Source organism: Hipposideros armiger, unplaced genomic scaffold (assembly GCF_001890085.2).
Source record: "Hipposideros armiger isolate ML-2016 unplaced genomic scaffold, ASM189008v1 scaffold_8, whole genome shotgun sequence".
NCBI lineage: Eukaryota > Metazoa > Chordata > Mammalia > Chiroptera > Hipposideridae > Hipposideros > Hipposideros armiger.
In genome coordinates, this window is record NW_017731358.1 from 4099074 (window position 1) to 4113077 (window position 14004).

Here is a 14004-nt window from a genome sequence, read left to right on the forward strand (position 1 = left end):
ATTCATCTTTTGTTACCGGTATATATTGAGTATTACAATTTTAATACAGTTTTTTCCTTTCTTAAAATGTGTATACATTTTTTTGGCACCCTCTGAATTGATCAGATAAAAGTGAAACAAACTACTCTGAAGCAGGGAGCAGTACCTTTTACTTTCTTGGCATAATGCCCAAGAAGATTTCCTTAAAAAATCACTGTCTTATAGAATTAGTGATTTTTCTTTTTTGTGTGTGTGTGTCACTTTATAATTTTTGAAGACTTTTGCAGGATGGATTTTTCAGCCTTGGAGTAATTTTAGTGTAAATTAGAATTTATATTTGCATATTTTGGTTATTTGTGAACCTTTTGTGAATTTTCGTGTGTTCATTATTTTGGCTGTGACATTTTAGAAGTTATCCAAATCTTTATTTTTAAAAATCTCCTTACTAATGTTCCATTATACGTCCTCTTGATTGAATTAATTTAAAAATATGACTCATTTTACATTTTTGGTTAGGTAATATATTCATATGGCACAAAATTCAACAGGAACAAAGGTTTATACAATGAAAAGTCTCTTTGCTCCTGTCTGCCACCCACCCAGGCCTTCTCCTCTAATGCAACTAATATCAGTTTCTTAGTTTCTTGTGTATCCTAGTAAAATGTAGCACTATAAACGTAATATATTAACCTACAAACAAATGCATTTTTTCTGGGGGGTTTTTTTTACACGAAAAGGGAGCATATTTTATACATTGCTATGTTTACGTGCCTTACCTTGCTTTTTTCACTTAAGAGCTACTCTCCAAGATCTATTATTATCAGTAAATAACTGTATTGGGCTTTATTGAACACATTATCATAATTTAACCAATTTCTTCTTGATAATTATTTCCAGTCTTATGCTATTGTATTCAGTGCTGCCATAAATATCCTTGTTCTTGTCATTTCACACATGTATAACTATGTAGGATAAAATTCTACCAGTGTTGTTACTGGGCCTAAGGATAATTGCATTTGTAGTTTTGGTAGATATTGCCAAATGGTCTTATATAAAGGTGTTAAACTGCCACCAGCAAAGATTTAGTATCTGTTTCCTCACATCCTCACCCAAACAATGTGTTAGCAAACTTGTTTTTACCAGACTGATAATGCAAAATGGTATCTTACTGTAGTTATAATTTGCATTCCTCTTAATTATGAATGAAGTCAAACTTTTTTCCTTAATGATTAAAAGCCATTTTTTTTTCCTATTTCATAAGTTGTCTGTATATATCTTTCACCCTTTTTTCCTATTGGGCTGGTAGTCTGGTTTCTTAGTTGATTTGTAGTTCTTTATTTTTAGGAAAAAGGCTTAGGGCAAAAAAACTTTTCTTCCCTTCTAGGTTCTTTGGCTGGTCTAATAATTACATTGGCATGAGAGATTAGTAGGAGGAAAATTTTAATTTTGTGCTTAAAGGGATCCCCTGAGATAGGAAACTCAAGGGCAAGTTGGGCATTTAAAGCTTGTATGCCAGCCTGAGCTAAGGAATGGGATAGGACCCTGGGGCTTCAAAGGGGAGGGCAGTAGTAATTCACAGGATGATAAGAGCAGATTTAATTGGTATAATTTCTTTCAAGGGATTCCAGGAAAATACAGAAGCAAATTTCTTTAAAAAAGTCATGTGTACATGATCAGGTATACACAAAACTCATGTACCTCAGAGCTCAAAGACACAGGAAGTATTTTGTTGCATGATTCTATACTTTTTTTTTTCATTATTTTTTGGTTATATACATGGTGAGTGGAAGTAAAAAGCTGTTTTGAATAAGAATACCAAAAAACAGAAGTGTTGTGTTGGGATTAGTAGAACACTATTGGCGGTTGATTCTAAGCCCTCTCTCTGGTCAGCTGCCTGACTGAGGAAACAGTATTAGATCTCTGAGCCTGATTTTAAGTATCTGTTGTTAAACAAAAACCTTCACAGAGGCAAGTTTTTCTGAAAGAAAGGTTTTATTGAGGCATATGCTAGCACTAAAAAGGATCAGGCCCTGGGGCATGTGGACTAGCCACCCAGCAGCAGGCCGAGATGAGAAGACAACACAGCCGCTGTCCTGGAGCTGACAGGGCTCTTTTATACATTTAAGTCTGAAGAAGAAAGATGGAAGTTGTTTTGAAAATTTACATTGGCCAGAGATAAAGGGGATGGGAGAGGGTGAAGTGGGGCTAGTCCAGGATAGGTGCAAAGTCTGTAAGGAAGAACTGTTTGCTGTTTTGGATTGGTTTGGGCAACAGTCTGGAAAGGTCGTGTAAGCAAGATGCGGTGGTGGGCTTCGACTATTTTCTCTATATAATCAAGGAAATAGCCACCTGGAAGTTAATCCAAAGTTTCAACATACATTCAGGAATGTAACCAGTCCTGTTGGTTTGGGCCTGCAGCTGTTAACTGATTAGTTTCTCTTACCACTTCCCTCCACCTTCCGGCCTGCAGTAATTTAATATAGAATATCTCCGAATTGTTTTTCTTGTCATTATTCAATTGTGGGGTTAAGTAAGGAGAGTGATTGCCAAACCCTTTCTTAGCATGGAACTTCGTTTAAATGAAATTTTATACAGAAGTATAAACAAAACCTATTACTACAGACCTGCGTGGGGCGGGAGACTTTCCCTCTTGTGCCTCTGTCCCTGATGAACACCAGATTGGGTGACTAAATTTAGCTCTAAACCTTTGTTTTTGTTGTAATAATATTTTTCAGTCCTGTCCAAAATCTTGCTGCTTGGGCGTTCTTGGAGTCTTTTCCTTTAATAGAATTGTAAAATACTAGAGCAGGAAGGACCTTGGTGGTTTTGTAGTTCAGAGTTCTTAATCAAAGAAGTGAGGATGGACTTTGGGTTGTCTGAAGCCTCTGAAATTATATGCAAAATTTTGTTTGTGATTTTTTCCTCCTTTAGGGAAAAAAAAGGCCCATAGTCTTTACCATATGTTACTAAGATCCATTCAGATTAGCGGTGGGAATAATTTCAGAAGCCAGTTGCATACAGGATAATAGCCAATAAAAAATATTTCTTAATAAGCCAAATAAAGAAATATCAAACTTTGAACAAATGACAGAATAATCATACTATAGTTCTAGGTAAAGAGAGCTGAAGGAATAAAGACCAAATTTAATATGAAGTATACCTTTTTGTATGAGTGGTTACCAACCAAGAGTTGATTTCTAACTACCAGCTCAAAAATAAAAGTCCCCTGTTGCTAGAGCACGTTGCTAGGGAATGAAGAATGTGGGGTTGGCAAATAGGCTGACTTCCTTGGTGGGGCTACTGAGCCCACTGCCCATGAGAGTAACCCTAACACAGCAGGACCTAATACCCCAAGGGACTTCGGAGGGGTTTTTTGTTTTGTTTTGTTTGTTAGCAAAGAGTTGCCTCATCCAAACTGAAAGTCTCCAGTATTCATGGTCTAAATGTCCACTTGCTATAGTTGTTTCTCCACACATTCTTACTGATAAGCCCCAGTGGGACCCCTCAGCAGCTGAGCTGCTGGGGTGCCTATCAACAACATCAGATGAGCTGATGACACCCTGAAACAGCTTCATTCTTATATCAAAACAACTTCTAACAACTTTTTTTTGTTTTTATCATAAACAAGTGGATTAAAACAACTTCACTTTACCCATAAAAAAGTGGATATGAAATCATTAAGTCAATATATTACATAGATTTTTTTCCCCAGTTTGCTACAACCTACATATATAATTTTCCATAAAAAGGAATTTTTATTTGAGGCATTTCACAGAAATGACAAAATGATTTGTGGTTTCTAATACACTTTCTCATGAGACTTTAGTGCAAATTATTGAAATTTCCTTATGCACCTGTTTCTGTACAATCATCTTTTTCGGTTAGCTATTATATAGTGGCATGTAATCAGGTGGGCTCATCAGATTCATCTGTGGAGCATTTAAAAATATAATACCTCAGCTCTACCCCAGAGATTCTGATTAAGTATATCAAGAGCAGAGCCCAGCATCCATAGTTTCTGAAAGCTCCACAATTGATTTAAATAGGCATCCTCGCTGAGAAAGTTGTCTATAAACAGCTGTTTTGTAAGATACCTACTCTGCACTTGACAGCAGCAGGTATCAACTTTTGAACTATTATAATATTTTCAAGCCTTCACTTACATTTAGCTGTTAAACTTAAGGGGAAAGCAGCATATTTGCATCACAAAATAAATCCAAATACAGATACTATACATATTTAAAAGCTAGCTAAATGAAAATCTTGTAAAAGATTCCATTTAATATTCTGTATCTAATTCATGATGTTTTGGGTTTTATCTTTTTGTTCCTAGTGAATGGAGTGCCATAGAAAAAGAAATGGGTGATGGACTGCAGAGTGCTGGTCATCATATGGATGTGTAAGTACCTAGGCATTTAAGGTATAACCTGAGGTGAAGTTTAGTGGTGAAGTGTTAGTGACTCTTATGTTCTTCTGTATTTTTCAAGTTTGCTGGCATTTATATTATGTTTTGTGTATACAGATCTGACTTAAGTTTATCTCAGGAATGCAAGGTTAATTTAACATTCAAAAACCAGTCAGTCTAATTCACATTTCAGAATAAAGAAGAAAATCTGTATGTTCATTTCAGTACATGTACAAAAAGCATTTCAACATTCATTCACAGTAAAAATTCTTATCAAACTGAATAAAAGGAATTTCCTCAGTCTAAAATTTACAGCTAATATTATACTTAATAGTGAAATATTGATGCTTTCTCCTAAGATGAGGAACAAGGCAAGGTTATCTGTTCTCACCACTTGTAAACAGAATATCAAATAAGAGGCATAAATCTTAGAAAAGAAGAAGCAAAACTGTCTTTATTTGCAGTTAATGGGATTTTTTACAAAGAAAATCACAAAGAATCAACTAAAAACATTATAGAACTAACAACTGAATTTAACAAGGATGCAGGACATAAGATCAATATATAAAAAATTGTTTTTACATATTAGCAATAATTAGAAAATAAAAATTTAAAAACAATGCAATTTATAATAGCATCAAAACAGAATACTTAGAGATTAATTTAATGAAAGATGTGAAAGACTTCTACACTGAAAACTTCATATATAAACATTGCTGAGAAAATTGAACACCTAAATAAATGGAGAGATAAACCATATTCATGGATTGGAAGACTCAGTAGTGTTTAATATGACCATTCTTCTCAGATTGCAATCTCAATCAAAATTCCAGTGATTATTTTTACAGAAATTGACAAGCTGATTCTAAAATTTATATGGAAATTCAGAGGACCTAGAGTAGCCAAACCATGGGGAAAAAAATCAAACCTGGAATATAGTACCTGATTTCAAAACTTACTATAAAGCTATAGTTATCAAGATAGTGAGGTATTGAGATACACAGTTCAATGGAACAGAATAGAGTCCAGAAGTATACCCACATTTATATCCATTTCAAGAAATGGTTCTGGAAATAACTGGGTATCTATGTCAGNGGCGCAGCATCACTGGCCCTCATGTGGGATCCAAACCGGGGCCCTGCTGCTCAGAGCTGGCGTCCCAAGCCAACTCCTAACAAACGTGCCACTCAGCCGGCCCAAGAAATAAACTTTTAACTACCTGGTATTCACAAACTTTTTCTTTGAGCATTTATTTTGGATCTGCATTTTGTACTTTCATTGCCTCTAGTTTTTGTTCTTATGTGGCTATCAAACAAGCTCTCTCCCTCTCTTCCATGCTTAATATCTTAAGTGGATGATAAAATACTCAGCTTTCAAGAGGAGGTTTCATCTTTAAAAGTGCAAGGATCTAGAAAAGTTAGTGGTCTAAAATGGCATTTTTCATTTTTATATTCTTTGGAGTGCCAGTCCTGTAAGATATTCCCACCTGCAAACCATTTCTCTCTTGAACAGTCATGATTCATACACGAAGAGTTAAAGATCTAAGTCTTGCAAAAAAGAAACCTATTAAACTTTATTATCTCAGTGTTTCCCAAACTTATCTGATGATAGAGCCACTTTAATAAACAACCTTTGACACTCTATTGGACTCTCAAAAAAATAATTGGGAAATAACATTCTATAGAAATTTGTTCAGAAATAGCATCCTATAGAAAGTTGTCTGGGGACAACTCTGGAAAGTTTCAGGAAGAATAATGACTATGAGCTTTGTCCTGAGAATCTAGTGCAGGGGATGGCAAACTTTCTGAAGGCCAGATAGTAAATATTTTCAGTTTTGGGGGCCATATGAATCCTGTGGAATCTATTCAGCTGTGTCATGAAAGCAGCCATAGACAATGCTAACATGAATGAGCATGATTGGGTTCCAAAAAGACTTTACAAAAACAAGCTGCAAACCTGTAGTGTGCTGCCCCCTAGTCTAGCAGGTATGTGTTTTTTCAGAGCAGGCCAAGGAGAGATGAAAAACATTTTATGATATTCTTAGGCCTCCTTCACATATTTACAATGGTGGTTCATTCACTTTAAACTGAAGTGTTGAAAGGGTTAAGATTTGTTGTATGGTTATGGCCTAATTCCTCAAATTACTCATGTATGATTAAGGAATTAGGGAGGTAATTTATCCTTAGGGTTTACATTTAGAAACTGTATACATACCAGGATTTTATTATTATTTTTTTTTAATTGGCGAATTGGGGACGGGACCAGCTAAGTTGTTCTTCAGTCTTAGTTGTGGAGGGTGCCAGTTGCCATCTGGCTGCCCATCTGCAGCTCGTGGCCTCTAAGCTCAAGGTGCTGTGTTCAATCTTAGTTGCGGGTTGGGCGTAGCTGCCATCCCATGCGGGAATCGAACCGACAGCCTTGTTGTTAAGAGCGCACGCTCTAGCCACTGAGCCATCCAGGTGGCAGCTCAGCTCAAGGTGCTGAGTTCAGTCTTAGTTGCGGGCGGGCGTAGCCCACTATCGAACAGGCAGTCTTGTTGTTAGGAGCATGTTCTCTCACCAGCTGAGCCACCCTGCCACCTGTTGGCAGCTCAGCTCAGGTGCAGCATCACTAGCCCATGTGGGAATCGATCTTAAGCTAACTCTTAACCAACTGAACCACTTGGCCAGCCCTTTTTTTTTTTTTTTTTTTTTTTAAGGGCTTTATGTGGCATTAACTTTTGGTCTTCCAGTTCATGTCCATAACACTTTGGGGGAGAAGTGAAGCAGTTTAATATATGTGGTGTTTTGTCTTTTTAAAAATTTTTGTGAATCACTAGGCAGTACATATTTTATCTCAGTGATCTAAATTATAATTCTGTTGTTACTAAAAATCTAATGTGTTTGTTGGTTAGAAGGAGTTATCTTGATAGAGTAGATTAGAAGTATGTTGCGTGTGTTAAGCATTTATAAAACTATCAATAGAATTGAATACATCTGTATTTTTTCCCCTGGTAAACTCCACTTTGAGGACTTTATCATAAGAAACCAGTCTGAAATTTGGAAAAAAGCCTTACTCTCAGAGATGCTTATTACATTATTTATAATACTGAAAAAAATTAGGGATAACCACCCAACAAGGAATGCTTGCATAGTCTATACACTATTAGGTGGAATTTTATGCAGCTACCATATTTTGCTGTGTATAATGTGCATCATGTTTTCGGCCTAAACTTTCAGGGAAAAAATCTTTCATTTTAATTTTTTTATTTAAATTTTATTGGTTTACATTTAAGTACTTGTTTTTTATATTTTAAAAGAATTTTAGCATTTATTTTTTAACATAATTATGGTACAGAAATTTTATGTAACAAATAATTACAAAACACAAGAACAGATCAAAGGTACAAGAAATTTTTTTACCGGTAATAAATTTACGATATTTAAGCATCATAGAAGGCTAAGAACTCTTTGTTGTTGGAAGTTTGTCATAAATTCAACAAAACCGATTATCATACGTATTCCAGAGTATTATTTTGCATACAGATATCGTTATTGATTTCTAGAGTTACACTTTTAACTCATAAGCATAAATAAAAGAATTAAAAACATTTATATAGACATGGAATTAGTACTACCCATGTATAATGTGCATCCTTATTTTTCCCTCACAAATTTGGGCAAAAAAGTGCACATTATATATGGCAAAATACGGTATTTGAACTACTAACTTGCTGAGTAAAATTATTAATCTGCTGGATAAAAATGTTATCATTAATATAAAAAACTTAGAGAATTAAAACCTATTTATAGAAAGAAGTATGAAAGTGATTGCATAAATATGATGACAACACTATTTTTTTCCCCTCCTGATAAGACTTTGGAAGATTTAAGTTTTTTCTTTTCCATATTTTCCAAGTTTATTGTTCTAAGCATGTTTTTTTGTTTTTTTTAATGAGGATGAAATCTTTTTTTTTTTTTTAAGTAATCTGTATATAACTAACCTAATAACAATTTCTTTTAAATAAATGTTTATTCCAGAGAGTAGCAGATCGACTTTATGGTGTATATAAAGTACATGGGAATTATGGGCGAGTTTTCAGGTAAGCATCATATAAACTTTTAAAATAAACAATTATCTCCAATTAACTTTTTGCCTAAGAACTATAATTTTTGAAAATTTTGACTCTGGAAAATAGATTATTTTTAAAAATCATATCCTGTAATAGTAGTTTTCAAACTTTTTGTTTTCAAGCCTTTCTTTAAAAAAAAATAATGAGGAAGTCCTATATACCAGGGGTGCCGGGGGTGCCAAAAAAATGTATACCCATTTTAGGCGATGTTATCTATGTATTACTTTTCAAAGTTGAATTGAATTTTGGTAGCAATGTGTAGTATGATGTTCACTTGAAAGATGGCATTAATCAAATGAATGCTAGCGTCACCATGCTACAGGTCTGGACAGTCAAAGAAAATGGTGGAAGCACAGCATTTAAGGAGTGCAAGACCATTTTGAAGTGGTATTTCAAATTCGAGAATGTTGTAGAAGTATAACAGTGGAGGTGTGAGTATGCAACAGAACCTCCAACGCGCCTAACAATTGCACATGTTCATGATAAGTTTGAGACACATGGTACTGTGTGAAGAAATTGAAATGGCATGTGCAGCGATACAAGTGGACACTTTGGTCAGCATTGCTCAAGCAGTAGTTCGCCGTAATCAGAAGTGTCGACACTGATGGTAACCACTTTGAGCACCTCTTGTAATTTCAGAAGTCAAACGTGACTTGTATTCATCTTTTGTTACCGGTATATATTGAGTATTACAATTTTAATACAGTTTTTTCCTTTCTTAAAATNTTGTAATACTCAATATATACTGATAACAAAATATGAATACAAGTCACGTTTGACTTCTGCAATTACAAGAGGTGCTCAAAGTGGTTACCATCAGTGTCCAGACACTTCTGATTATGGCGAACTACTGCTTGAGCAACGTTGACCAAAGTGTCTACTTGTATACATATTTTTTGGCACCCCACCCCTCCCCCCCCAATATTTAGTGATGGTGGCAATATAAGGTATTACATACAGCTCCTTTGGAAACCATTTTGGCAGTAAGTATCAAGAGTCTTAAATCTTATAATCATTGACTCCTTAGGAGATAATGTAAAATAAGGGAAAGCTATGTATGTCCAGATTTTCAAACTAAGATCATCTACTAGAATACCATAAAACTTTGTCTTTTTAACAGCATGGTACCAGCATAAAAACAGACACATAGATCAATGGAAGAGAATAGAGATCCCAGAAATAAACCCACACCTATATGGTCATTTAATGACAAAGGAGGCAAGAATATACAGTGGGGTAAAAACAGTCTATTCAAGAAATGATGTTGGGAAAACTGGACAGATACATGCAAAAAAGTGAAACTGAACCACCTTCTTATACCACATACAAGAATAAACTCAAAATGGATTAAAGACTTACGTGTAAGACCTGAAATCCTAAAACTAGAAGAAAACTTAGGAAGTAAACTCCCTGACATTGCTCTTAGTAATATTTTTTCTGATATGTCTCCATATCTCTTCGAACAAGGGAAACAAGAAAAAATAAACAAGACTACATCAAACTAAAAGGTTTTTGCACAGCAAAGGAAATGATCAACAAAATGAAAAGAAAACCTAAATAGGAGAACATATTCACCAATGATCTATCCAATAAGTAGTTAATGTCCAAAATTTATAAAGAACTCATGCAACTCAACATCAAAAAAACAAACAAAAAATTTAATTAAAAAGTGGGCAAAGGACCTGAATAGACTTTTCACCAAAGAGGACATACAGATGGCCAATAGACATGAAAAGATGCTCAATGTTACTAATTATCAGAGAAGTGCAAATTAAAACCACAGTGAGATATTACCTCACACTTATCAAAATGGCTATCATAAAAAATATCAACAAACAAGTGTTGGCGAGGATGTGGAGAAAAGGGAACCCTTGTGCACTGTTGGTGGGATTACAAATTGGTGCAGCCATTATGGAAAACAGTATGGACGTTACTCAGAAAGTTAGAAACAACTACCTTATGACATAGCAATTCCACTTCTGGGTATTTATCCGAAGAAATCCAAGACACTAATTCAAAAAGATATTCACCCCTATGTTTACTGCAGCGCTATTTACAATAGCCAAGATATGGAAGCAACCTAAATGTCCATCAATAGACAATTTTATAAAGAAGTGATACATATATACAATGGAATATTACTCGGCCTAAAAAAAAAAAGAAATATTAACCATTTGTGACAGCATGGATGGACCTAGAGGATGTTATGCTAAGTGAAATAAGTCAGACAGAGAAAGACAAATATGCAATGATTTCTACTTATATGTGGAATCTATAAAGAACAAAGTAAATGAATAAAACAGATTGAGGGAGAACTGACTCATAGATACAGAGAAAGTGATGGTTGCAAGATGAGAGGGGAGTTGGGGACTGGGTGGAAAAGATGAAGGGATTAAAAAGTACAAATTGGAAGTTACAAAATAGTCACAGGAATGTAAAGTACAGCATAGGGAATATAGTCAATAATATTGTAATAACTATGTATAGTGCCAGGTGGGTACTAGACTAATTGGGGAATGACTTCATGATTTATATAAATGTCTAACCACTATGCTGTACACCTGAAACTAATATAAAATAATATTGAAAGTCAACTATAATTGAAAAAAAAAACTTGTCTTTTAAAATATTTAATCACTTACCACTTTAGTGAGGATAGAGAAGATATTCTTACCATAGATTCAAATGATTCAGAGCTGGGGAGGATGTCAGGATGAGTCTATCAAATTTCTTCTGTTGTAGAATCTCGTAGGTGTCAGTTCTTCCTTGTCAATTGTCAGATGATCAATTTTCAAAAAGAAAGACTTGTCAACAAACATGAAATTTAGTCTAGACTAAATCATTGAGTACAGCCTCTTTTTCTTGGCACCAGTATTCTTGATTATTAATGACCATTGAATTAATCTGGTTTCAGGTTTTAATAATTCATATTTTATTTCTCTGCCATTTTTATCTTTCCTTTTCTCTAGAAATGATAATTTTTGATCTATAGTATATAGTTTTTCTTTGCTTTGTCTTCTTTCTCACTGCCCTGATGACCTAGATACAAGTCACTCCATGTTTTAGTTGGGTAGAACAGTTTGTTTCCATGAGTAGTTTATACCAGAAACATTTTTGGTCCAGTAATAACGGCTGAATGTCTGATCTGTTGCCTATTTTCTTGTGGGGTTGCTCACCTTTTTGGATTATGAAAACTCTTTCCTCTTTTTTATCATGCTCTATGGACCAAAATATTTTCCAGACCTCTAATTACTATGGTAGAAGCTCCTTCTGTACCAGCTGCTAGAAGTGATATACTTTGAAGAAATAAACTTTTTTTTTTAAGATTTAATTGGGGAATTGGGGGAGGGGAACAGACAAGTTGCTGTCCTTTTGTTCTTCAGCCTAGTTGTGGAGGATGTCGCTTCACTGGCCCCTGTTGGTATTATCATTGCACTCTTTCCGGGTACGACAATTGCTCACCGGCCATTGGACGGCAGCTCACGAAAGCTCACGCCCGCTGCCGGCCAGCCCCACTGGCNAAACAGAAAAACATTGTTGCAACCTTTGGGTAAGCAACGATTTCCTAAAGAGGACCTGAAAAGAAAAAGATTTTTTAATGGTGAATTGTTCTTCATCAAAATTTTGCCTATCAAAAGTTCCTGTTGGGGGAGAAAGGAATGTGGAAGTTACTATTCAACAGGTATAGTTTCTTTTGGGGAAGATGAAAAAGTTCTGGAGATAGATGGTGTTAATGGTTGCACAACAGTGTGAATGTACTTAATGCCACTGAACTGTACATTTCAAAATTGTTAAACTGACTTGGAGTAAACATTTCTAACCACAATATATTGGGCTGTCGGAAAAGTCAAAACGCATTTTTGCAATGAAAAACAGAAAAAAATACATCATGACTTTTCCAACAACACAATATAAAGAACTACAACTCAAAAATAAAAAGAAAATATTTATTTTATCTAAGTATTATTTTTCTTTGGGCCATATTCAAGCTAATTGGCCAATTTTCAACCAGTTTGTTAAGTTTCCCTGCATTCTGTTGACTTAACATTTTCAGTATTTGTAGGAATTTAGGATTATCCCTTTATTTAAAGTGTTAAATAAAATTAATCTCAGTACTGATAGCAAAACTTCTTTACCACGTAAACTTTTCTACCCAAGGATGTGCTTGCCATTTGTCCCTACACTGTTTTCTATTTTCTAAGATTTTTTATTGGGGAATTGGGGGATGGGAAACAGACAAGTTGCTGTCCTTTTGTTCTTCAGTCTAGTTGTGGAGGACGTTGCTTCCCTGGCCCATGTTGGCACCGTCATTGTGCTCTTCCTGGGCAAAGCATATCAGTCGCCGGTTTCTGGACTGTCACTAACAGCGGCTGCTGGCCACGCACGGTTGCCCATGGTAACCCACTGCAGCAGGGGCTGCAGCCTACGCAGTTGCCGGCGACTCACTGCAGCCCAGCTCATCTTAGCTGCAGAGGGCAGTGTCACTGGCCCTCATATGTGGGATTCGAACCGGGGCCCTCTGGTGTCCCAAGCCAGCTCTTAACCAACGCGCCACTCGGCTGGCGACTGTTTTCTATTTTCAAACCACCATCCTTGTGGCTCTTTGTTTCCTTAACGTTAACTCTTCCAGAATCATAGATTGATGAACTAAAGGCAGTTTTTCCTGCTCAAAACAATGATTCTTACAACTTTTTTCAGTCACATAGAAGAAATTCCACACTCCACAATGTAAATTTATAAATCCGGAATGTGTAATTTACCTACTTTTATAAATCCTATAAGCACATCACTTTTCAGTGAACCTTAAGTTTATTTATTTATTTTTAGAACTTAAGTAAACTTTGCTTACTTGCTACATAAAGCAGGCCTGGAGACATAAAGTATATATTTCTTTTATTTCTATGCTAAGGAATCAGAATTAATTTGAAAAAAGGATGACCATTATATCATACAGAAATAGTAAATGACATAGCTCATGTCATTACAGAATTTATAATGTGATCAGAGAAATAAAACTATAGTTAAGACATTACTTCGATAAAATTTAAATTCTAAATTGTTGATAAAAGGTCAGAAGTAGAGTGATGAATAAGGAATAAAGTAGTCTAGGAGTGTTTCCTAGAGGTGTTGAGACATGTGCTTATAGGATTTGGAAAACTAATGTGGATAGCCATTACATTTCTGTGCAAGGAAAGACTCAGGTCCAGGAATGAGAATGGCATGACAGTGAAGAACTTGTCCAAATCAAAGCAGAGGTTTCTGTTGAGAATTAGAATAAACTAAGGCTTCTAAAAGTTTCTGTAATTTTTATTTGCTTGACTTTTCCTTTGGTAGGTTTTTTTTTTTTAAGATTTTTTTTTTTAATTGGGAAATTGGGGGAAGCGGAACAGACAAGTTGCTATCCTTTTTTGTTACAGTCTAGTTGTGGAAGACGTTGCTTCACTGGCCCAAGTTGGCACCATCATTGCGCTCTTCCCGGGCGAGGCAGATCAGTCGCCGGCTTCTGGAC

General features: G+C 35.4%; 1 protein-coding gene across 1 annotated transcript in view; it reads left to right on the forward strand.

The window, feature by feature from the left end:
* SNX4 (sorting nexin 4) overlaps window positions 1-14004 on the forward strand; it is a 64353-nt gene that overhangs the window by 37041 nt on the left and 13308 nt on the right. Inside the window, exon 8 of the mRNA XM_019650889.1 lies at window positions 4287-4378. Coding sequence (XP_019506434.1) covers window positions 4287-4378 — 92 coding nt within the window. The remainder of the gene's footprint in view (window positions 1-4286; window positions 4379-14004) is intronic.